The sequence below is a fragment of the Pseudopipra pipra genome, chromosome 2, assembly GCF_036250125.1.
Source record: "Pseudopipra pipra isolate bDixPip1 chromosome 2, bDixPip1.hap1, whole genome shotgun sequence".
Classification (NCBI taxonomy): Eukaryota; Metazoa; Chordata; class Aves; order Passeriformes; family Pipridae; genus Pseudopipra; species Pseudopipra pipra.
The window spans coordinates 50,214,784-50,240,394 of NC_087550.1; the positions used below are offsets into that span (position 1 = coordinate 50,214,784).

The 25,611-nt window shown below is 39.1% G+C and overlaps 1 protein-coding gene across 2 annotated transcripts in view; it reads right to left on the bottom strand.

Annotated features, from left to right (window-relative positions):
* Positions 1-25,611, bottom strand: part of STARD13 (StAR related lipid transfer domain containing 13) — a 292,584-nt gene that overhangs the window by 225,988 nt on the left and 40,985 nt on the right. The window contains exon 2 of one of the 2 annotated variants that reach the window (XM_064645517.1): positions 21,364-22,258. In XM_064645517.1, the coding sequence (XP_064501587.1) occupies positions 21,364-22,101 (738 nt within the window). In that variant the 5' untranslated portion in view covers positions 22,102-22,258. Of the gene's footprint in view, positions 1-3,859; positions 4,227-21,363; positions 22,259-25,611 lie in introns of those variants that run through there. The other variant, XM_064645518.1, reaches the window with a different exon arrangement.

Sequence of the window (25,611 nt, forward strand, 5' to 3'; positions counted from 1 at the left end):
CAGTAGTCAATTCCTGATGCCATCAATCTGCATTCAGTTTGGCACCATCTGCAACAGCGGTTGTATCTGCACATCACAGTTAGTGACCACGAATGTCAAAATAGTTTACACACACAGGTATTAGGACACATTTAATTTCTTCACAGAAAATTACTAACTTCAAAATCCACTAACTCTATGACTCCCTTGGAAAATGTAACCAACTTCTGCCCATTCATAGAAGTGGATTTCCTGACAGTGCTTCCTGACTACTAAATGCTAGGTTTCAGAATGGGTTCCATGAGACTGAGGGGACTCATGCCATGAAATCCACAAAAAGTTACAGACCAGAACAGGTAACTTAGAGATCCTTCTTCCCAGTGTGGTTAGTTGCACGACTTGAGATTGGACACAGCTTAATCTGTTTTCTTAGTTACCTCTTCAGAAAACACTGAGGCTAGAGCTATCCAGGATGTATAAAACCTGGGCTCAGCTTCACCCTTGGCCTAATGCACCTTATACATATTAAGGGGAAGGGAATGTACTTCTGAGTGACAGAGAAGCACCAGGATATACTAGCACTTGAGAAAACAAGTAAATTGTCCCAAAGGTATTAGGGAGGGCTCACCCAAAACGTGATGCAGCCCACAGCCCAGATGAAGTGCCTCTACACCAATGCTATAGCATGGGAAACAAGCAAGTGGAATTGGAAACTGTGGTGCAATTAAAAAATTATGACCTATCATGAAAACACGGTGGGACAAAACTGTAATACTGCAATCAAAGGATAGAAACTTTTCAGAAGAGACATGAAGGGAAGGAGGGGCGGAGGTGTTGCGCTCTGTGTTAAAGAAGGGATAGATTGTGAAAAGCTGCCTCTGAGAAACAGCCATGAAGAGGTTGAGAGCCTGTGAGTAAAAACCAAGGACAGGACCAAAAAAAGACACCTGGTGGTAGGGGTCTGACCAGGGGAGCTCAAGGACAAGGCCTCCTGCTTCAGGTACAAAAAGTATCACACTCCCAAGTTCTCATCCTGATGGAGGACTTGAACTACCTGGACATCTGCTGAAAAGCAACAGAGCTGGCTATAAGAAATACAGGAGACTCCTGGAGTACATCAAGGACAATGTCCTGGGCCAGGTATTAGACATAAGAACCAGATGAGAAGGCTTACTGGACCTGGTGCTCAAAAATGTGGATTTGCTGATTAAAGGGGTTAAGACTGGAGGCAGTCTGGGCTGTTGCGACCATGCCTTTGTTGAGTTTGTGACCTCAAGGAACATGGGCCTGGCAAGAAGCAAAGTCAGGACCCTAAACTTGGAAGAGGACACCAGCAGTGAAAAGAAACATGAACTATAGAGCAGTAACAACAGATAAAATGGATAATAATAGGACGATATAACTGAAAATGATTTTGTGATCCATGTAACACTCAGGAGATCCCAGCCATAAACCCTATGAAACTTAAAGCAAACTTTGGGGACAAGCCTTTAAAATTGCTAAGGGAAAAGCCACTGATAGGCTTATCTGCAGCATAAAGCACTGGAGCCTCAGGAGAGGAAGCACTTGTGCCTTACTCTTGGACCCAGAACGAAGTAAGCTGCGTGGCGTGCCCCAGTTTGGAGCAGGGTATCCCACCCTGAGCAACAGGAGCCAACGTGAGTGCCCTCCTCCCCTCGTCAGGGTACGTCTGTGGACAGCACACGCAGGTGACCTATTTCACTGTTATCAGGGGTTTTGTTCAGCATTTATTGGTAAAGCAATAACCTCATTTAATATAATAGGTGAATTAAGCAGGTGAATTAAGCAAGGATTTGTCTGCTTCCTTCATATACCAGCAGTCACAGCTGTCAGAGCGCGCTGGGACAGCAGTTGGTGCTCTGCCTGTGGGCACTTTAAAGAGTGCTGTGAATCCATTTCCATGTGCTGGCGCCAGGGCTGCCCTGGCAATCCAACATACAAGCTGAGTCATTTCTTCTAAAAATATCAGTGTCAGTGCTTCCTTGAAGAACTCTGGAGCAGATACTAAAGATTAGGATGGTAAAGGATAAAAACAGCAGTCTAGTAATATATCTGGCAAATTTCTAGTTGTAAATAAAGAACCTATATTGAAACGCCAAGTGCCAGAATACTTTTGTTTAAAAACCCCATGTAGATAACTATAACCTTAACACTTTTTTCCTTAAAATACCAACATCCTTGTTTTCATTTACTGGAATCTTAAATACATACATGGAAAGAATTCCCAAGAAAACTGGTACTAGAGATTGTCTCCAAGTACTATGGAACTTCAACTATTCACTGTTTTCCAAATAAGCTGCTGCTTTGGTATCATCATTACACAGAAAAAGGTAACTTGGAAAACCACTACTGATAAATACGGAACTGGTAAAATGACAGTAATACTGTCATCATATTTATGACAAGCTACCAAACAAAAAACCAAATCTCACTGAAGAGGATAAAAAGGATATTTTTTCCAAAATTTACAAGCATTCGTGGAGTTCTGTCAAAGCTGACATTATTCCCTGCCCATGTTCTTGCAATGCACTATTGAGAAAATACATTGTTAGCAATCCACTTGGAAACAGAAATCCGATCTTAGCGGAGAAAATAATAAGCAAAAGGCACCTTCTGGAACTAAAGAATACTTAAGGACAAAGATGGGAAAGCCTGGAAGAAGGGATGATATTTTTAGTGGCTAAAAATAGGTGGTGATGGGGCAAAGAATGGAACATGAATTTAAGAGAGGACAAGAGAATAGAGAGTAATTGAAATAATGTAAATCTTCTAAATTATCTCCTGAACCAATTTTCATCAAGCTAACAATGAAGAGAGGGCATTAATCCCAGGCCTAGAAAAGTAATTAGGCATGATTCCCAGATCTCCACTGGAAGTCTGACACCCAAGTATCCAGGTTTAACCACTAGGCTTCAGTATTATTCAAAAACAATTTAGATTCCATCTATGGATTTGCTGTGATAGAAGTATTTAATGATATGTTTGAATGTATTTTTAAAATTTATGATTCTATTAACCATTCCTGAAACTCTTGAAACTTCTAAAGCAACAAAAGTAATGTTATATAGCTCATATTGGTAACACTTTTTCAAAAATTTATACAATATAAAAATTGCTTCTCTTAAATAAATGCAACTATAATTGTTAAAACATTTAAATATTTGCTCACATTACTTAGATTCATGCCAATTTACACTTATCTGTTAAATAACAAAAAAAAATTATGAAAAGTTACAGCTTGTGTATAATGTGTACAAGAGTTTCCCCCTATTACTGTGAGGGTGATGAGGTACTGTAACAAGTTGCCCAGAGCAGTTGTGGATGCCCCATCCCTGGAAGTGTTCAAGACCAGGTTGGATGGAGCTTTGAGCAACCTGGTCTAGTGAAGGGTGTCCCAGCCCAGAGTAACTGGGTTGGAACTAAATGATCTCTAAGGTCCCTTTCAACCCAAACCATTGTATCATTTTATAGTATTATTATCAATATAATTCCACTAAATTTCTTGTGCTTGCCTCAAAATAACACGGACTTGTAGGTCTTATAAGAGCTGGATATCATCACACCAAATGAGAGGTGCCATGGCTTATGACAGACACACTCTTAATGCCACATCAAGAGTCAGAAACTTGATTTTGCAACAGCAGCTCCTGCAGCAGCAGGGAACCTCCCTGTGACTGGGACACAACACAGCAGCACCATCCCACGAAAGGCTGCACAAAGGCTTTTTCCTCCAAATGTCATACAGCGGAGAAAGAACAAAGAAAGGCTTTCTTCAGTCTAAAAACGACTTGCTAGCATTATGGTCTGCAGGTCACCAGATTTCTCCCAAATCCCTCCAAATAAATTGAAAGTAGCATACTTTACAAAAAAGTGCTGTTTTTCCCGATCCTTCTCTTGGGAGTAGCACTATTTCACAAAACAAAACAAAACCAAACCACCAAAGAAAACAACCACGGATCGTGTCCACACCCTTGTGCTCAAGGGCACAACACACAGGCGGGGGCCGGCACGTCCCGCCGGGCGGGGCGCAGGCGGGGCGCGGGGGGCTCAGGGCACCTTCCGGGGCACACGCGCCCCTCGCGGCTCCCCCGTGCCCGGCGCCCGCCCCGCCGTGCCGGGAGCGGGGGAAGGGTGAGGGAAAGGAGGAGGCGGCGGCTGCGGGACCGGCGGCTGCGGGAGCGGCGGCGCCTCTCCGAGTGGGGGCGGCTGAGGGGGGAGGAGGCCGAGCCTTCCCGCCCTCCCGGCCGAAAATGGCGGCGCGCGGCCGCCAAACGTCCCCGGCCTCGCTCCCGCCCCCTCCAGGGGCTCTCGCGCCGCCGCGGGGGATGGCGAGGGGCGGGGCACGCGCTCGGGCCAGCGCCCTGAGGTGCGCGCGCAACTCACCCCTCCGCACCCCTCCCCCTTTCCGCTCACGCCGCTGTGACGTCACCGCGCCGGTTGGAGCCGCGAGGGGAGGGCGGGGGCGGTGGCCGCCGGCGGCTCGCGGGGCGGCAGCGCCACCTGGCGGGCGGCGCCGCGTGGGCCGAGAGCGCCCCCTGGCGGCCCGGGTGGGCAGCGCTGCCCTGCGGGCGGGGGGCGCGATGGGCAGCGCGCGGGGAGGCGGGCCGGCGTCGCGCGGGGCCCCCGTGCCAGCGGTCCGGTGGCAGGGGCGGTGTGAGGGGAGGGGCCGCAGCCGGCGGGGACCGGCTCACCCAGCGGGCGAGGCTGCGCCCGGAGCCGCCGCCCGTCTGCCCTTGGGAGCGGTCGGTCCGTCCGACCCCAGGGGCGGGGGCGAGCGGCCGCCGGGTTGCTTAGACCGTGAGGGGCCGCCGAGCTCGCCCTGCGTCAAGCCGGCCCCGGGAGCCTCCCGCGTGGTATGAGAACTGTCACAGCCGGGGCTGTCTTTGCCCTTCCATAAAGTGACTCTTTCCTAGCGCCCTGCCTCAGTTTCCCCATATGCCAGACCTGCCCCATGCCGTGGCTGGGCGTGCGGAGCCTGCTGCTGATACCTTGGCTGCACAGCTAGGCAGGGGTAGACAAGGCTTAAAAGTAATCAAAACACTATCAGATTTTCCAGTTCTAGTGTCCTCAGTACAAGAGAGACATGATGGTCCCGGAGCAGGCCCAGGAGGGCTACAAAGTTGATCAAAGGACTGGAGCATCTCTCTTGTGAAGAAAGGATGAGAGAGCTGGGCTTGTTCAGACTTGCAAAGAGCCGCCTGAGAGGGGACCTCATCAATGTCTATGCATATCTAAAGAGAGGGTGTCAAGAAGACAGAGCCAGGCTCTCCTCAGCGGTGCTGAGTAATAGGACAAGAGGACACGGCAGAAACTGATGCACAGGAGGTTCCACGTGGACACAAGGAAGAACTTCTTTACTGTGCGGGTGACCATGCACTGGAACAGAGCCCAGAGAGGTTCTGGAGTCTCCCTTGCTGGAGATGTTTTCGGAAATATTTCTACAATTGCACACATTGGTGGAAGTTCCTGCTTTTGTGTTCAAGGCTACAGTTACTGCCATGCAAATATTGCACTTAAAATTGGCTAACTGCACCTCTAAATAGCTACACACATTTCTGAAAATTAAATCTGTAATTTTCTACACAGTCAATCTGCCCCTTGTAGCTGACAGATGTCAGTAAGTCGTGCTTAGTCAAGACTAATTCTGTCCGACTTCAGGAATAAAATTATGTCAAATTTGAGATATTATTAGATTGCCTTGATTTCAGTAGTTTTATGAATAATTGGAACTCCATGGATCGTTATCAATGTCAGATAGTTATCAATGTAAAACTTATCCAAATTCTCGAAGGTAGGCAGCACTGGCTGTCAGAGGTGCACGACTCTGAAAGCATTTGTGTTTGAACCATTTGATTATGCCATAATTTGTCTTTGGTCCGTTGATGACTTTTGTTAGCAGTGAGACAGCCTGAGCTCAGTTCTGATATTTAAACTCAAAAGGAGACTCCAAACAAGAGAAAATTTTTCGAACTTCTAGACTTCAACACAGCTCAGGAGAGGAACGTCTAAAATTAAGCATTTTTGAAAACATTTAAGATTTACTTACTTGGTTTGATATATTAAAATGAGCCTGAATAGGCAGATTTGTACAGTCTCATGTTTTATCTTTCTGGTGATACAAAAGGTTTTTCTTCAAAGTCCATTATGGAGGAATGAAAGGGGAGAATATGGGTAGGGAGGAAGAATGGAAATCCTGGATGCTAGAAGCCAAAGTCAGGCTGCAATTGCAGTTCCTTTAATTACCAAGAGTGAAGCCTGGCAATGCATCAGATCCAGATGTGGAGGATCAGCCTCCTATCTTGACATCATGACACTCAGAAGAAACTGATAGAACAGAGAATCAAGGCTTTGAAGAATGAATTTGAATCACATTACAGCACTCCTAATGGTGGGGAAACAATTTTAATTGTGGTCCTTTGTTGTTTAGTTCAATACAAATAAGAATAAATAATACTCAAATTTCTATTCTTCCTTAATAAATAAAACTGAAACATATCACTCCACATCAATCAAAACATTTTTAAATAGCTTTTTAAAATCAATTTTCTAATTTTTTCTTCAGGATGCTCTAGTTTTTTAATTTCATTTAGTTTTTCTAATAGACCTTTCCTAACTTTTCATGATTGGAATTTATAGTTTTAATTAACACGCTAAATATAAATTTTCCTCCAAATCTCTTCCATTGTATTTTAGTGGTACTTATAGGTAAAGTAGTTATACTAGTTATACTCTAAGTACTTCTTTTATATTTTCTCTTTTTTTTTCCTCTTGGTGTTTTAAGAGGACAAAGTCATATGGTTCTGGCTTTGTGTTGCTCAGCTGCTGTGACATGTCTCCCATGACTTTTGAAAGTTCAGATACCATCATGCCAGTTTGAAAGATGGCAAGAAATCAAAGAGATCAAAGTTTAATCAAAATTTGTGACTGTATAGACACAAGAGACTCAAATGCTGCCCCACTATAAGGTAAGGATGACATAACATCCCATATTGCTTCTAAGCAGCTGCTGCTGAGCGTATGTGTGCTAATTGTTCAGGCAGTGGAAAGATACCTATAGGTAAAGCACCTGTTGTCCCTTGCCAGAATCATGGAGAGGGGTTGGGGACATTCTGGGGGAAGGGAAGTAGAGGAGACATGGGCAGGTGTGGAGAAAACAGTGGGAAGTGGAAGCTGGAGATAATGCAAGAATGGGAGAGGATTGGACTATGGTGTAAAGCAGTGAGAGGTGTGGAATGGGTTGGGGAGCAGGCGGTGGTGAAAGGGGTGAGGTAGGAGGCATTAGTTCTTCAGAATGTCAGGGTGGTGATCTTAAATCTGAAAAACATTTTAGAACAATTCTTTACTTTTCTGAAGTAATCATCATGGGGTGATTAGGTGAATTCTGTAGAAGCAGTAGGACAATAAATTTTCACTTCCTACCCTGAGACACTTGATTTTAAAAATGACATTTTTTTCCAGCATAAATGGTAACTGAAGAAAAATACATTATGAAGGAGGTGGTGGGTTGTCCAGACCTTATTCAGTGATTTTATAGGATTTGCGTCACTCACCCCACATGCTGTTTTATTTTTTCATAAGCAGGAAAGGATTTTTTTTAACAACTTCTTTAACAGGTGTCAGCCCTGCCAGGTTGCTCCTTACAGAGCCTCAATGAGTGCAGTGAATTCCATTGGACACCTGTCTCTAGAGGGCAAGGATCAAGACAGGGATGTAGTTAGTCCCTTTTTGAATGTCAGACAGGGGGAAGTGTAGTGGGTTAAAAATAGTCACATAAAAGAAAACAATTATTTTATGTTACAGAATTGCAGCAGATAAGTGTATTATTGAAAATCTTCTCTGAGGAAAAAGAAATCATTGGGAATGAGGAAGTAAACAAAAGATCTCTGTAACTAAAGATACAGTGTAACACAAACAATAAATTATATTTTTTAAGTTTTGCATTGGCCAAAGTTATAGGGAGGTGGGAGTAAGTTTGAGTATGCAATTGAAATCAGAAATATCATTATGCTTGGTCTCCAGGTATTATTTATAGTAAATGTACGTTGTTCAGGTTTAATGTTTTGTCTCCTCTGTTTTGAAAGGGCTTATGAGTTGCAGCATTTCAGTTATAAAAAGCTTGTCCAAATGACATAAGGACACTGATCATAGCAACAAATAAATCTCCTTGTATAATTTTTTGGAAGTGAGAAAGATGAGTGAAGAGGCACATTTTTCTTTTCATTGTCTAAATCTCTTAAATGCCTGCACTTAATCAGATGGGATGTCCCTCTGGAGCTCTTCAAAGACATCAATGTCTTTTCCTCTGACTGTATAAGAAATTTATGTACTTCATTTGAGAGACTTCTTTCTCTATAATGTGGAAACTGGATACTTTCCCTAACTCCAAGATCCAGATAATATTCTGCTGATGTCTTAACTTAGTGTTAAGTCAAGACCTACTCTGCACAATCTCCACTCCCACTCCTTCTTGTCTTCCTCCTACATCCCCTGTTTCTCTGGAAGAAAATTGTAAGAGCTGCAAGCCGACTTCACCAAGCCCCATGGATGATCATGAACCATAGATATTTAAATATCTAAAATCTAGATGAAAGTTAATTGCCTAAATTATAAAGGTCAGATTTTACTCCTCCTTCCCTGATAAAACTGGCAAAAGCTTTCAACTTGGAGAAGCAAAGAGTCTTATAGATAAAATTTGAACAAGACTCAGGCTCTGTTAATGACACTTCTTGCAAATCACCTCTCTGTGTTCCTGGGGGGTTTTTTCCACCACTTTTTGTTTCATAAACTGAAATACATGGTCCTGCTACCTGCCTAAGCTAAAAGCCACAGTATCAGGTGTGCTGCTATAATAATCTGCTGTAGTTTATGCTCTTTCTTTTACTTTTGAATGCCAAGAATATCCATGGCAAATATAGAAATTAAGAAGCTGAAGGAATTGTGTAGAATTTAAATGCTATATTTAAGATCATCACTTAATGCACAAGAATAATCATCTATCTGCATTCAAAGAGTCCTTAAGCCCTTGCTAATTTATGTAGTATGTAGTCTTATATTTTTAATAATTAATGCTAGTTATCTACCTAAAGTTTTCAGAATTTGAACTACATTTCATCTTTCAGAGGTCAGAAACAGAGATAAATGCCATGCGAGTGATCAAAACAACTTTCAGAAACTCAACTATTCATGGTATTTATAACTATTCATGGTATTTGTAAATAGCTGAAGCCCTGTCCTGCTAGAATAAATTAAAAAAAGGAACTGTGAAGTAAATGTATTATTACTGAATAATATTGACTGCATATATGCATAATATTGGTTGCATAATATTTTGCTCCTCCTGGAAATCTTACTTTATGAAGACTCTTCTGTGGCTTTTTAAATCATAAACAGAAACAGAATAGTGATTAGAGATTTTAGCATGTCCTTTTTAGCATGGGAAGAAGACAGTTCAGTTAAAAAATCTAAAATGCATTCTATTAAACAAATCAGTTTGATCTCAATTTTTGAAGAAAAGCTGCTTTGATAAAGCAGCCTTAGGCATCGTTCTTGAAGGAAAAGAATAGCTTCTGCATTCCCAGAGCTTGTAAACATGTTGCTAATACCGTAGAAGTATAACACATAGGTTGGAAAATGAGGCCTAGAGCTCAGAAAAATCTCTCTTGCTGTAAGACTATGGTGGTCATTAAATAGCAACAACTACTATTACCAGAACCTTGAAGTTCAGGCATGTTCCCTGTCCCTTGCTTCAGATATCTTCTGCTGGAATGAGGCAGGCTGAGGGATCTGTAGCAGCTACTTTTATAACATACAGTACTTCAAAACACAAATGCACTAAAGATGTTCTGAGGCAGGTGAAGGTGAAAACCTGAGCCTGTCCCAGGATTTCACTTATCAAGCAGAGACTTAGCCTAACCATTATTGACTCCAAGTTCTAATATACATTATATTTTTTAGTGTTATTTGCACTTACCCAGCTTTTTGTGAAGTAACATAACTGAAAGTATTCAATAATTCTATTTATCCTTGTTAAGGTATTTGGTAAGCTTTATTTATAAAAGTTATGGTCATTAAAAAGAACAGGAAGACATTGTTGTTTGAAACTCCTGAGAGAATTTATAAGAAAGAGGGAAAAAAACCCTGCTGTGAGATGATTATCAGCAGTGATACTTCTATTCACAAATATTTCAGTTCCCTGTGATATGACATATTTTGGAAAAATATCATCAACCACAGTAATCCAAATAAAAGGATCTATTGACATAACTCTGGCAAATAACTGAAAACAAACAATTCCTAGCCTAATTCAAGAGGACTAGGATTTCAGCTAGTTCATCCAGTTAGGTACCTCAAACAAGTGTATTTTGAAGTGCAAGAGACTTAAAAATAACAATTATAAGCAAAATCTTCCTATTAAAATGCATTATAATGTAGTCATCTCTAGATATCCTTGCAAAGAAAGCTTTATATGTACTTGGGCTATATCCAGACATTCCAGGATAAATGTTGAAAGGATTATAGTTTGTATTTTAATAGTTTGTCTTAAGAAACTTAAAAAAGTGAGAAGCTGTCCCAATTGCTCTCTGACTCTGCTCACTTCTCTATGGTCCTGTTTGATATTGCCACTCTTAAAAAAAAACCAAACCAAAACAACAAGGGGAAATGGGCTGCAGAACACTTAGAGGGACAATGTGCATAAACTGATCAATATATGGTTTAGCCCTGCTAGAAAAAAACTGGGTAGACAATAGACACCAACCTAATTGCAGCCCAACCAATATATGTTTAAATTTAAAATTTAAAATGCCAAAGTGATAGCAATTTCATCTGAAATCTAAGTGATAAGTGATTTAATTTAATTGATATTTGTCAATTCATCAAACTTGAATTGTTTTTCAGAGATAGCTTAATTTTGACAACCTTCCTCTGGGGAAAATACCTTTACCTGCTAGTTAGGCTATACAAGTTCCTTAGTAGCCCACCTAGCAAGCTGCTGGAGGCTCCTAATGTATTACACCCAAGCTAAGGAATCGTTCATTGTCATGGAGAATTTTGGATCTTTGGGGGGTTTGTTTCTGAACTGTAACCTCAAATTTAAATGAAATACTTCCTTTGCAAAATGGAATGCTTTTATTTGCCATGCTGTATCTAGAAGGTTATTTTTTTGTATATTACTGCCAATTTTAAATTGGATACATAAACAAAATTTTTCCTCTTAATTTTGTAGTTTTCGACCTCGTACATGCTGCTCTTACACATTTATTTTAATTTGCATTGGAATTACACGCTGTGTGTCTCACTTTGTGACCACTCCTTAGCATTTGCAAACATTTAAATGCAATTTCCAAATAAGAAAAACACCCATCAAGAAGGTCTAGTCTTTTTTTTAACTAAGATATCTTCATTCGATTTAATGCAACTTAAATTCATCTTCTTAAGAACTTCATATTCAAGTGGAAACATTGCAAACAAGAGGTGATCTGAGATAAAAACTGTGAATGTGTACATTCTAACTTAGAGCAATTCTTACCATTTTAGCTTTTTCTTTTTTTTGTTTGTATTCATGGTAAATTCTTTTACTTGAAGTTTTCTATGAGAACACTGAAGTGGCAAATTTAGAGTTATCTGTCTATCATTCACATGCAAGATGCAGGCTTTGTCATGTCTGAAAATTTGGTTTCAAAAGCATTTTCTGAACTTGTATAATGCACTTTTGCCTTCACTTCAGAAAGAACTGATTTTGTCTCCGCTTGCTTGGAATACTGGGGGTTTCCCACTAAGACTTTTTAATTCTGTTTCTCTCTTTTAGCTTTTTTTTTTCCCTCTCCTTTTTTTTTCTTTCCCCTTGATTTATTGTTTTTTAACTTCAGCGCATTATATGTTCCCCAAGATAAGGCTAAAACTGTTGAGTTCTTACCATGCTCGGACAAATCAAGATAATACAGGATCTATACTACACAAAATATAAAACAGAGGGCTATCTTGATAGCCCTCTTGCATAATAGATACATGATATTATTGCAACTTTTATTTTAAAAAACCCTAGGGTCTTTGGAGTATTTTTATCTTCCTGGGGTAATCTTTTTTAGTAGAATAATCTTTCAATCTCCCAAACATGATCTTTTCCCACATATCTATATCTACAGTTATTTGTAATATCTTGGCAAACTTTATAGTACGTCAGATGAAAGTACAGCTCGAGATGAACTCTTGAGAGTCTAGATCCTTATTTACACAAATACTTGGTGCTCCACTTTCAGTACAGGCACTGATTTTGGTCAGGCATGTTAGTAAAAGGCAGTCTTTGTATTCTTTCTTCTAGTTATTGGCTTTGTGTGCTTTTCTCTTGATCTTGATATGCGATGTACATCATACAGAATGAAACACATACAAGCTGCAGTGTTATGTTCTGTTGTTTCTTGGCAGGTTCAGCAGATTTTTTTCACGTTTTAATTTAAGTAAATGAGTCCCCAGACTAACTGTGAAGACTTTTACCACAGTGAAAAATTATCATTATGTAACTACTGAAATGTCACCATTATGCTGCTTGAATAGGAACAATAAATAGTAACTGCAAAACTTACAGTAGTTTATATACCATATTACTAACTACTTCATCACAAAGATTATATTAAGGCCAGACAAAATTTCTCTGCATATATTTTATAAATGAGCTGTTGAATCTTTGACACTAAAATGTTACCTATTCTAGATCCAATTTTTGAAGCATTGGATTGATAGTCTAAATGCCAAAGAATTTCAGAATCCATAGAAAGCACAGATAAGGAGAGTCCAGTAATATAATCCAAAAGTTTGATGAGATTGTACTGAAGTTATTTCCTGAAAGAAAAACGTTTCTAATGCAGACATTGGCCTCAATGTCCTGTCTGATTTATTTTAGGAGAACTCCAAGGTAATTCAGAAGAGGTTTCCCTTTGCTGCACTGTAAAAGTCTTAGCTCTGATATAATTCAAAACTGGGCAGGAGTTTTGCAAGAGCTTTACTTTGAACAAAAACTTGGATAGAGAAGAAAACTCTATTTCTATTTTTACTATGATTTAAAATACCCCATACTTGGAGCAATTTTAAGAAAAATCCTGAGGGTGATGACACTCTCTCCTACAGAAAATAACCACACAAGAATGTCGTAAAATGAAATCTCAGGTGCATCATCCTAAACTTTCTATGAAGTTCATGACATTTTAAAAAAATTTTTTGCATTTCTCTAAGTTGGTTTCATTCATGGAACTCAACAGATTGCTGGTTATAGGATAGCTGGTAATGTGGCACTGCCAAAAGGATCATAGATCCCTAAGTGTGTCAAATCATATGCTAGTCTGGGGTCCCGTGGTACTACCAAGGAAATATGTCTGTTACAATATCAAGCCAACTTTTTTTATTGGAATTTTACTCAAAGAACAGAGAGATCCTAGACATATCACTGGAGTCTGATTTTTGTTAGCTGGGCATATGTTACCTAGGAAGAAATTTCAAAAGCACCTAAATGCCTTATAAGAATGCCACAAACTTTCAGTGAGACTTCTGTGGGCGAAGATATTTGTAACTCATTTTTCTTACTCCTGCTCAAGAATTTCGACATATTACAATGTACACATTGCAAGGTTGTTAATTCAATAAAATTCTGTTTCTGGTTTTTTTGTGTTGTTTTTTTTTTTTTTTTTCGTTGCTATACTTCAGTTCTATTGGCTCACTTGAAAAACATATGAAATCCTTGCTTGTCAACCAAAGCTTGAAAATGCAACCCAACCTGGTCCCTTCATCTTTTGTGCAAGTTTCTGGTCTCACAAGATGTTCTGCTTACTGCCTGTCCCATGGTTTATCCAGTATCTCCATCTGCACCTTGAAAGAATATCTTTGTTTCACCGATAAGCAGATTATCAGATTTCTACATGTTTCTTCTGGTTCCCTGCACCTAAGACCCAGTCTGTAATTCTTACAGGTGCCTATTCCTGTGCTCTGACAGAGGAATGTACTTCGTCCCAGCCTTGAATTAGATAAGGCTTATTTTCTGTTGACTTTTGCTCCACTTCTGTAGAGATACACGAAACACTTGAATGGTCTCACACTGCACAGGTTCCAGGTATTTTCAGATATTTGTGAAGTAGAATCTTGATATACCTCTTTTATTTTATGGGCTCAATGCAACCATAAACATATAATTTTTTAATGTTTTCTGGCAAGAGCAATAATAATATTGCTCTTTCCTGAGGTGGCCTTATGATTCTAAAATATTCAAATACACAACAAATAAAGGAGTCAATATTTGAAAAAAAAATTATAACCCAAGTTACATGTAATGAATACACTCCCCTTCTAGTATAATACATTTGTTTTGTTAACTATTTAGTCTTCTGAAGCGTTACAGATAAATATAAACCACGCAGTAATGCTTATGAACAAGATAAAGCAGGAGTTTCCGAAGTGCTGTTTGTGGGATCTCTTAATGTGTGCGTATGGGACCATGATGAAGCTGTGCAACAAAATTCCTTGGCAGTGCAGTATCTTCTCCATAGGACAGCTATAAAGTTCTACACATTAACCTGAACAGCCCAAGTGTTTCACACTGTGCAATGTAACTCAACAATCTCACTTTTTTTTTTATTTTTTTCATATTACTAAATTCAGCATCAAGTTGAACTGTACTTGGTAAATTTTCTGAAGGAGTTTGAAAGTCAGAGTTAGCTGTCTTTTTGACCAATTATTCAGTTTTCTTAATTTGTTTGCCCTGGAATTTTAATTTTCTCAGAATCTCAATATATAGGTAATAAATACCATATACTATACATTTTTGGAGAGTGATGGTATTCTGTGCCACAAATTATTTCAAACTGCATGAAGGATCAACTGCTTTGAAGCTCTCTGAACTTTTGGAGTGCTAGTTACCCTATCACATGTAGATTTGTTTATCAGCTTTGCTTTTGATAAAGGAGAGATTATGTCCCCTCATGTTACAACTTTTCTTCAGGAGGATTTTGGCAGAGCTGAAGCTAAAAGGGACTGCTGAATATAGTTTATGGGATATATTTTACAAAACCAGAGTGCATATTTTCTCCAATCCAGTAGCCATTGATGCCTGCTGAAGTCAATCTTGTGATTTAAAAGGCATATATTTTTATTTTTTAATTCTATATTAATGAACAATTAGTCATGCAAGTTTATTGCATATGCAAGGACAGTAATTTTTATAGAATCTACGTGTTTTTCTACACGATTTCAATGTACCAATTCTTTTCAATATGATCTTTAAGCATATCCTTTAATTACTGTTCTTGTTATAACTTTAGTTATTTTCCAAAGTTTCTGTAATTTCTCATTAAAAACAGCCATGTAGCTAATTTCCACTGAAGTAAGAAGCAAATTTGAACTGATCCCTTCATTCACAACAAGTAGGACACAACACGTCATATTGTAATGGGAAATGGTTACATTATTAAGAATAGTGAGGTCAGAGAAAAATGTACTCAATACAAAATTCTGTATTTGCCATTAGTCCCTCAAATTTGTGAAATTAATAAAAAATGCTTTCTTTTAACTTAATAATTAAAATCCCTAAGCCAGCATTTATCTGACTCTTGTTGGTAAAGTAATCAGCAGTTCTTCAACTCCTTTTCCAAGCAAGCAGAAAACAACCATAAATGCTAAAAACTTCACAAAGTTTTACTCACTGTCCCCATCTATCAGCTCTAGATAATGTGCAATTGAAATACAGAACATGAAAATCTCACAGACACACAAAGGAAATTAGAATGTATAAAGCTCAGTGCATCGCTCCTTTCTTAAACAAGTAATTTTCCATTTTCCTTACCTTAACTTCCTACCATGTTTTCTTTGGGTATTGTTATATAGCACTCAGCTCTCCTACCTGGGTAGACTTCCCATGTCTGTAGAAGACGACTAAAAGGAGGTAATAATAACCATATTATACCTCATGAAGAAATCATCACAAGTTTGCCTCCATTCTCCTCCTCTACTTTTAGAGTCTCAGTTTCATAGGGTAAAGTGAAGTACAGACTTCCAAATTATGGGAGGAATGGGAGTAGGAATTTGTGCTTCACTCCAATATGTTCCTTAGTAGTTTTTGTTCTTGTACAACTGAATTAGGGAAGAAACTATTGCAGGGCAATTTTCAGATAGCTTAAATTCCACCTAAGTTCCAATGCCTTGTTAATGAAAACAGAAAAGTACCTCTCAGGAAGGTGCTTCAGAGTGGCTAATCAAGGCACTGACCAAGAATACAAGAGATACAAGGACTTAGCAGAGTTTAAACCATCCGAGTATAAAGGTAAGAAGCTGACTTTGGCAGGTCTGGTTCCTGATCACAGATGTAGCCTTCACTGTTGCTCTGTTTGGGTCATTTGAATTGAATGAACTCAATCTAATCTGAATAAAGCAAATTTGCAGAATCACGGAATCATAAAGGTTGGAAGACACCTTCAAGGTCATTGAGTCCAACCATCAACTCAGCACCACCACAATCATCCCTAAACCGTATCCCCAGGTGCCATATCTTGAACACTGGCAGAGATGGTCACTCCACCAGTTCCCTGGGCATCTTATTCCAGTGCCTACCCACTCTTTCAGTGAATTATTTTTTCCTAATATCTAATCCGAACCTCCCCTGGCACAACTTAGGGTGATTTTGTCTTGTCCTTTCACTTGAGACATGGCAGAAGAGACCACTACACACATCAGTACAACCTCCTTTCAGGTAATTGTAGAGACCTGATCTAGTGGGTGACATCCTTGCTTATGGCAAGTGAGTTGGAACTTGATCTGTAAGATCCCTTCCAACTCAAACCACTCTATGGTTCTATGGTTTTATTCATCTTGTATTGCTCCTTTGGTGAACTTCTGGTGTTTGTGAGAAGCATGAAAACATAGGCAAGAAGCAGACAAACTGAGGGACAGATGCTATGGAAACTTCCATATCACATTTCAGCAAATTGTTCCAGCCTAAATCTGAGCTCTTGTGATTTAAGCTGGTACAATGATTATCAAACTTTTCATGTGGCAATACGTGTGTAATGAGGATAAAATTTACCTAACTGTAGTACAAAGATGGAGCAAGGAAATTAAGGAAAGCAAGTGAATAATCAAGGAAAGAGAAACAATTAATCTTTCTGCCAGCAAAGGACTGTTTTCTGAAATAATTTCCAGGGTTCAGCTGCCTTAGCTTCAAGTGTCAAAAGTAATGGAGCTTTCACAAATCTCCTTTAGAACGCTACAGTTTTACTTTCAGACTTACTCATGGTGAAAGGTGATGGCATAGCTAACCCACCAACACTACCCAGTGCTGCACACAGAGACTGTCTTTGACATTGTACCTGCCACTCTCATGCCTGTGCAGCCTTCTCCAAAAGTCTTTGATTTTACAGTCTGAAGGCAAAATCCTGACAAAGATACTCATTGTGAATACTACCTTAATTACCTAAATTATCTGTTTCGGTCATCTTGTCTCCCCTAGGGAGTGGCATCTCACTGTTTGTTTGACCCAGCTGAACAACATAACATTCAATGCAAATATTAGACCATCATTATCGTGCTTTAAACAAACAAGCAGGTTTAGTTTGTATCTTCCTAAATGTGTTGAAAGAGAAATGATGTAACTATGTGTGCAGACACAGGGAGGCTGCAGAGGGGCTGCTGAAGCACTTAGTGTGTCCTAGTGGTTAACTCTAAGTGGTTCCTTTCCAGCACCTGGGCTTCCTGACTTACCCCTTCTCTGTCTGATACAGTAGAGAAAGCTGTGACAACTCACTTAGATGCCTTAAATAATGCCAACAGCAACAGAAAACATTTTGGTTGTTCAGTAGCTAATATGGGCTGTCCAGAGAGACTATTTGAAACTGCCTCAGAGAGGATTTTCAGTTTGCTGCTGTGTTGCTAAGACTATGCTTGCCTCTTTGCAGCAGCTGACAATATTAGCAGGATTTGTATACAGCCCCTGAGGTGAGGGTAGATCCATGAGGATTCCCACTGCCAAGGGTATGATTTCATAATACTTCTTATTGCCTAATATCTGTCAAATATCTTCGATTTTTTTCTTGCCTGAAATGCTACTCCTGCAAGTAACACATATTGTTTTGAAACTATGCAAGGATAGGGTAAGATTACTGCTGGAAAGTTGCATAGTAGTTGCTGGTTAAACATGGTTATAAACTGGGTCCTGCTCAATATAGTTTGAAGAAATACAGTCTAGAAAAATGTTATGTTTTAGAAGCTATTCTGTATAACTTATTTCCCCTTCATACAGAGCTGGCTACATACACAAAGACAGTATGTAGTTTAATAGGAAGACTTGAAGTTAAACAAGCAAGGAAAAATGGCTCAAGGTGCCACTTCAGAGGTGCAGAAAAAACCTCTGGACAGAAAGAAACAATCAATCATAGAATCATTTAGGTTGGAAAAGACCTTTAAGAACATCTAGTCCAACCATTACCCTATTTGGGCAGAACTGTGTTTGGGAATTAAATGTACCACTGATTACAGACTCCTGAGAAGGAGAAACAGGTTGCCAAATTTAGATTTTATGAGAAAGCACAGGAAATAAATGTGGAACTGTTCTGAAGGTGAAAACTCAGGAACCATGCTCAATTCATAAATTGAACAGAAGTATCATTTGTCTTATACCACTCAGAAGAGGCAGAAGCTGTATGCCTTTGGAAAAAAAAAAGAAAGAGAATTTTTTTTAATGGGGACTATTATATGAATTGTTTTCAGCAGAGTTTCTTCCGCCTATTCCAGAGTTGGCAGCGTACACAAGTTATATTTTTTCCATCTTCCCTCTACTTGTTTACTGTTCAGTGTACTTGAAGATTTGTCTCTGCTTATTAACTAGAATGAAGCAAGAAGTTCAACAATTGAGGCTTACATGCCTGTGACAACTATTTAAGAGAAGACACTGGTTCTGCTTGTAGTGACTGCCTGCAAAGGCCAGTGCTCCTAGCTTGAGAAAGTGACAGCCTTTCCTCTTTTCTAGACCTAAAATAGAAGGTTTGAGGTCAGTAACAAGTACATTTGGCCAGGAATGCCCCTGCAGGGTAGATCTTAATCACTATTTCACTGTGAACTCTGGTAGCAAAGATTAAGCCAGCATCTGGGTCAGGGTGCTATCTGTGATAGCCTGTAACTGTATGGCTAATCTGTTTATTACAGGATTTTTAAGTCTAAGGTTTAGCAGTAGTGGTTGCTTTTGTCAACATTTTTACCCCATGCTGTCTTTATTTATTTAATTTCTTTCCACTAGAAAGACATTTTTCTCCAACCCCATTTCTACATATTAGAAGTAAATAACTTGACAATAACATACATTTGCTTCAACCAGAGTCATGGAAGGAGTTTTTAGTCTAAATAGTAATGCAGGGCTGCTGCTAAAATTTGAAAGACAACACAATTCTTTTTTTTATTATTATTTGTTTGGTTTTTGCCTTTTTGTTGTTGGTGGTGGTTTTTTTGTTTTTGTTTTTGGTTTTGGTTTTTTTTTTTAATTTTTGGAGGCTTTCCTAGAATGGTACATACTTATTTGCATAGAAAAAAATCAAAACCAGGACTGCATCATTGCATCTATACAGTTTTTGAAATGTTTTGACACATTTGTCAAGATTTACTAGGAAATTTCACATGCTTCTCTGGCAATTTATAATCCATTATTTTACACTACAAGCTGCATCCTTGAGTTTATTTTATGGCACAGACATAAAGTAAACTAAATGACAACATCTCCTGGCCTCTCCCTTTTATCTATGGAAATGACCTTCAGTAAAGAGAATCCAAGGGATGTTGTGCATCCATTTTGAAATACATTATTTATATTAATGCGAATGTTTCTGAATAAATGAGGAAGCAAGGCTTGGCTTAGGATAGAATAACAATGTAATTATTTAATAAACCATGTGTCTCAAGAATCTATCAGGGTCAGTATTGCATCAAAAAGTGCACTGGTTTAGAACCATCTTTGGACCTTGGTCTTCTAATATCTGCTGAGAAAAATTTCTAAAAATCTGACTTATTTGTGAGCTGATGGATTTCCGCATTTAAGTTGGGATATGTATGAAATACAGCACAGAACTCCCACTCAGTTAAGGGTAGAATTAGTCACTCCAAACTGGAGATAGATTAGTACTAAAGGAGAGAAGTAATTAAGTATCGTATACCATAGTTTTGATGTAAACGCAGACATTATAGTCCAAATTCTACTTTCACTTAGTCAGAAACCAATGAAGCAACTCTATGTTATAAGCACTAGAAGTAAAAGGAGGACTGGAGACAGAGAAGATCAAAGGACACTGAATAAAAGACTAGGACTACAGCCTTATTTTCAAAGCATAGAGCAGATTTACGTGGAAAATAATTTTTAAAAGCTGGAGGAAGGAGAAAAGAGAGAAAGGAATGGTATGTCTGACCTGCAGTCTAAGATTAATTTGTGCTGCAAGGTCAGGGACATCAGAATTCTAAGGGTTTGTTTTGTCCAGTTTTTGGAGTCACTTCATATTTTTCTACTAGAGCTGAACTTCTCCAATGATAAATATGTTTAGCTCCAGTCATTTGGTTTGTCACCAGCTGGGAGCAGGGGAAAAGCTGTGCTTATTCTCCAGAGTAGTGAGAACTCAGTTGGGAAGCTTCTGTTACTCCAGTTCCAAGAAACACAGTTAATATACTCAACCATACTCTTTTTTTTTTTCTGGAAATTTTATATATAGTTGGATGAGTCTTATTACACAGGGTTTTTGATTTTGTCCTAAATCTTCTATTTTCATTTTGGACTCTGATCTATAGAACATCATGATGCTTAACAGTACAGATACAAAATACCCCCTATTTATTTTATTAAATACCAGATTTTAACTTGTCCTCACATTGTTTTAATGAAATAATAGTTACTTCGTGGAAAGAGTGCTGTGAGTTAGGTGGTGCAGTGCTACAGTGCCACCAAAGTAAAGAAGCCCAATTTTCAACATGAAGAAATATACTCTGCTCTCAGAGTAAACCTGAGCTCTGTCCCTTTGTAACAGTCCTTTGGCTCAGGGAATGTATGCTGTACATGACATGATATATGATCTTGTAGGAATGGAGGAAACTGAGCCAATGTTCCAATTTTAAAAAGCAAGGGAAACCAGAAAAACAAAGTTTGAAGTTCAGGCTAATAGAAGTGTGGTCAATCTGAAGTTAGATTTTTCTAATGTAAAAACCTAATATACTCTTACTGTAGGTTTTGTTCTTAATTCTGTAAGTCATGTTAATTAGCACCCTATGACAATTTGCACAACTCCTTTTCCTCCTGTAACCAACCTTAAATGACACCACTTATTTAAAACACACGTAAAACAGAAGAGTAGCTTGTATTACCTCCAGTTCCATGTGCTTTTCTTCCTTGTTATGGTCCTTCAATGCCTTTTCAGAATGATCATCACAGTCTTCTAAATGACAGATATGTTGATATTTAGTAAGTTCATGTTTACCTCGCTTTTTTTGAGAAACATTCCTTCTATGAAGACCATTGAAAAATGTCTCATACAGTGGCAGTTCTCTAAACATATCATCATCACCTCTACCATCTGCTTCTTCCTCTTCAGATGAAAAATCATTTGCTTCTCCTGCCTCGCAAATATGGAGCTTAGTGTTAGCTTCATGTGATAAAAATTGGAAATCAGAAAATGTGATAGCACTTGGTTTATGTTTTATGACTCTGATCTCGTGACTCCTTTCTGGTTTCTTGTCTGAATTTTTTCCTGCATGCAAGGGAAGGTTTAAAGGATCTTCCTTTGGCATGTGTCTTGCAGAACAAGATAATTCTTCACAAAGGTGCTTTGTCTCAGACTGGTTGGTGGCACTGACATGCCCTGCAGCCATACCAAGTTGCAAGGATGTCTCATTGTGGTCTAATAAGGATGACACAGACAGCAAACTCAGCCCAGGTTCCAGTAAAATGTTCTGAAATTCATATGGACTCGCCTGATTTTGTATCTTTCTTTGGTATTCTTCATACTTTGCTTCCTTTGGAGTCCCGAGGCACTTGGCAGATTTAAGATAAGGTGAGTCCTGTTCTTCTTCATGGATGTTAGTTTCCATTCCAGTGGGTTTCATCCATCAGAAATCAAAATCACTTAACTCGTGCTTTTCTTAAGAAACATAACTCTGCATATGCAGCCAGAAAATATCTTCTTAGTTTTCCAAAACCGTGATCACACAATAATTATTTATGCCTGGTTTCTCACACAAAACATCTGAATCCTCTCAGCTCCTGGAAAAAAAAAGAAAATTGATGGAAACATACTTGCAGTGGACTGCGTCAGCAAAAGGTATCCTGAAACATGTAATTCCCATATCAAATTTACTTTAGAATTACTTATGTTTCTGCAAAAATATTTGATTTATGCAGATTAAATGAACTGAAAACTTGAGAACCTTGACTTGTTTACTTTAGAGACTAGGAAAGAGATATCAATTGCAGAAATGTTTTTTAAATGTTGACTTTACGTTGATTATTGACGCAATGGTTCAGAATCATTCAAAGTGATGTTAGGTATATTCTTGTTACCTAAACATGCCTCTGTTCACTGTCTTTTCATTGTCTGTTAAATCACTGAAAATTTTACACTGTTCTGGTAAAGCTACTAAAATGTCATAGGGAAGACCAAGGAACGAAACATAGAGAAATGTCAGAGGAAAAAACAACTGACAGAAAAAAAGATTTCAGTATAGGTAGGATTTTTTTATCTCTCGATTTCAATGAATTGCCAGTGCAGTGCAGCCCCTATCTACACTGATCCAATAGATCTGAAAAGCAAAAAGAGGAGGCTAAAAATAACAGAGAGCTTCAGTGCTACATTGGAGTTGGCCATGTCTGCTTTAAATCAGTCTTAATATCCATGCTCACGTCCAGGCTGTGCACCTCCAACGCATTGGAAGAAGGGAGGAGCTGAAGAACTGAGCTTGCATCACTGAATAGCTTACATTCCCCCATACATGTAGTTTACTTCTTGTGACAGACTGAATATTGATAGTATTTATTTTAATGATTGTTTCAGTACTGCCTCTGTGAGAGAGCAAAGCAGAACAGAAGCTTTTCAAAATAAAAAGAGAAGCTTAAGCCTTTGATGCATGTGGCAAACCTGTCAGTGATGGGGAAGATGTGTCAAAAGGCAGCACTGTGACTGTCAAAATGGAAAACAAGCAAAGTAAGATGCTGGCATGTGACGTGCCTGTCACTGCATGTGCCATAAACTGAGCAGTGCACACCATCTAGGCATATTTTAGTGCTGGTTAGTATAGACTTTAGTGTTACAGACATACATTTGGTAATAGAAAGAATACTGTTGGATTTATTGTATTACCTTTGTCATTTGAACTACAGCTGTAATAAGTGTGAGCGTGCAGGTATGTAGACCTCTCTTTATGTAGACATCTTCTCAGCTCTTGCTAGCTATTTAAAAGTCAGACGTTATTGTAAGCTGTCTAACCTCCTGCTGGAGTTAATGGAGAGGGAAAAATGCTTCTAAAAGGTAAATGCTCCCACTTATCTTGGTTACCTATTTAGACATGGGATGAGTCTCCCTTTTGGCCTGACTGCCTTATCCAAAACTATGGAGGATGTCTAGGTTAAAAGCTTACACCAGTCATCTGCCCTTTAGAGGGACAAATAAAGACAAGAAGAATCTCAGCCCATGTCTTTGGTACACAATATTAAATGATGTTTTCTATGTGTAAATGAGAAACCTACTTCTGAAGCCCTCATTTTCTCCCATGATTCAACTTAGCCATCTTCATAGAATTGACGTCACTTTCAGAAGTTCTGAACACCCTTGGTTCTCCCTTAATTACTAGGAGAACTAATTGAACACAATGTCTTTGTAAAAGAAGACACATTCCCACATTTAGATGGAATGATTTGAATCACTAACATTTCACATAATATTTTGTACATTGTGGGCACAGTGAAAAAGCCTCCTGCCATTCCAGGTGCTTCACTATGAGCCATCAACTTCGCTTTTGAGTCCCTGACACCCAGTACCCTGCAAGAAGGCATACAGCCAGCACCCACACTCCCCACACACAAAGCCAGCCATAACTGAAAAAGATTTGCCGATTCTAGCAGGCGCCCCAAAAGGCAGCAAAAGAGCTTTCGCCTGGCTGCCCAGATCAGGTGAGAGGAGTCATTGCTGCTGGTGGCCATCCTGCTCCTCACCTGTTGGTAGTTCCAGCAGTAGTAACAATGCTCAGATCTCCAGGTCTCCCCCAGAGACTCTCTTACCTGGTCTTCACCCCTTCCTACTGTTACTCTTCTTTCCCATCCTTGGCCTGTTCCCTGGACCCTCTTTAGCTTTGATAATACTGCCAAGCAGGCTCTGCTGTGAATACACCTCTGTTTTCAAAGAAACATCTTTGCTGTAACAAGCCCAAAATATAGCAAAAAATTGCTCCAAAAACAGTTACAGAAATTGACAGATTCATGGAATGAGTCAGGTTGGAAGGGACCACAGGGGGTCATCTGGTCCAATCTCCCTGCTCAAGCAGGGTCATCCTAGAGCACATGGTACTGAATTGCATCCAGATGTTTCTTGAATATCTCCAGTGAGGGAGACTCCACAATCTCTCTGGGCAACCTGTTCCAGTCACTCACACAGTAAAGTTCTTCCTCATATTTATGTGAAACTTCCTGTGCATCAGTTTCTGCCCAGTGCATCACATCCTGCAGTGGGCATTCATGGGATAACTGAATTACATATTTTTTATTTCTAGTATTTTAGGATGATGCTTTGGACTCCAAAACATGAATTATCATCCCTGCAGAAATTTGTATTTTTCATTATCTCTGGATATTCCTAGCATCTAAAATCAATACCCAATGTCTTTTAAAATTTTGCTAAGTTATTTGTCTCAAATGAGTTTTGTTTTTAACAGGGTGTGGTGTAAAGCTGTAATTTTTACAGTTTAATTACAAAAAATCATGAAAGAGGTTTTCCATTTACTAGGTTTGCTTACTCTATTTACTCTTTATTTTTCCTGGGATGAGACTGGAACAAGGCAAGTGTGCAAAAGCAGGCTGGTTTTGTGCAAGTATGGCAAGAAATATGGGAAAAGGAAGTGGTAAGAAGAGGGAAGGTGTGGAAGGTGGTGGATTCACCATCCCTCGAGGCTTTTAAGATGAGAATGGATGTGGCACTTAGTGCCATGGTCTGGTAACCACTGCAGTGTTGGATCAAGGGTTAGACTTGATGATTTTGGAGGTCTTTTCCAAGTCCGGTTGATTCTATTAATCTATGATTTTATGAATGTGGGTTTACCCTTGGTCATCCTGTGGAACATATCTTTTTACTCAATCTAACAGTGACTGAAAAAACCCCACACTTTTATATATAGTATCAAATTCCATATTTTATAAGGAATTACACATAGATGTAACATGTTTCTAGCTCATAAAAGTGGAGCATTCTTGGCAAAACAGAGAATTTGGAAATCCTGCCCATAGCAAAATATGTAACTCAGAGAGGTCTGAACATTCAGAGCTAAATCTGTACATGTCATAAAAGGCCTGTAAGACACTGCTGAAAAATAGTATAATTCTCACCACAGTCCTGAATGTATGCACATATA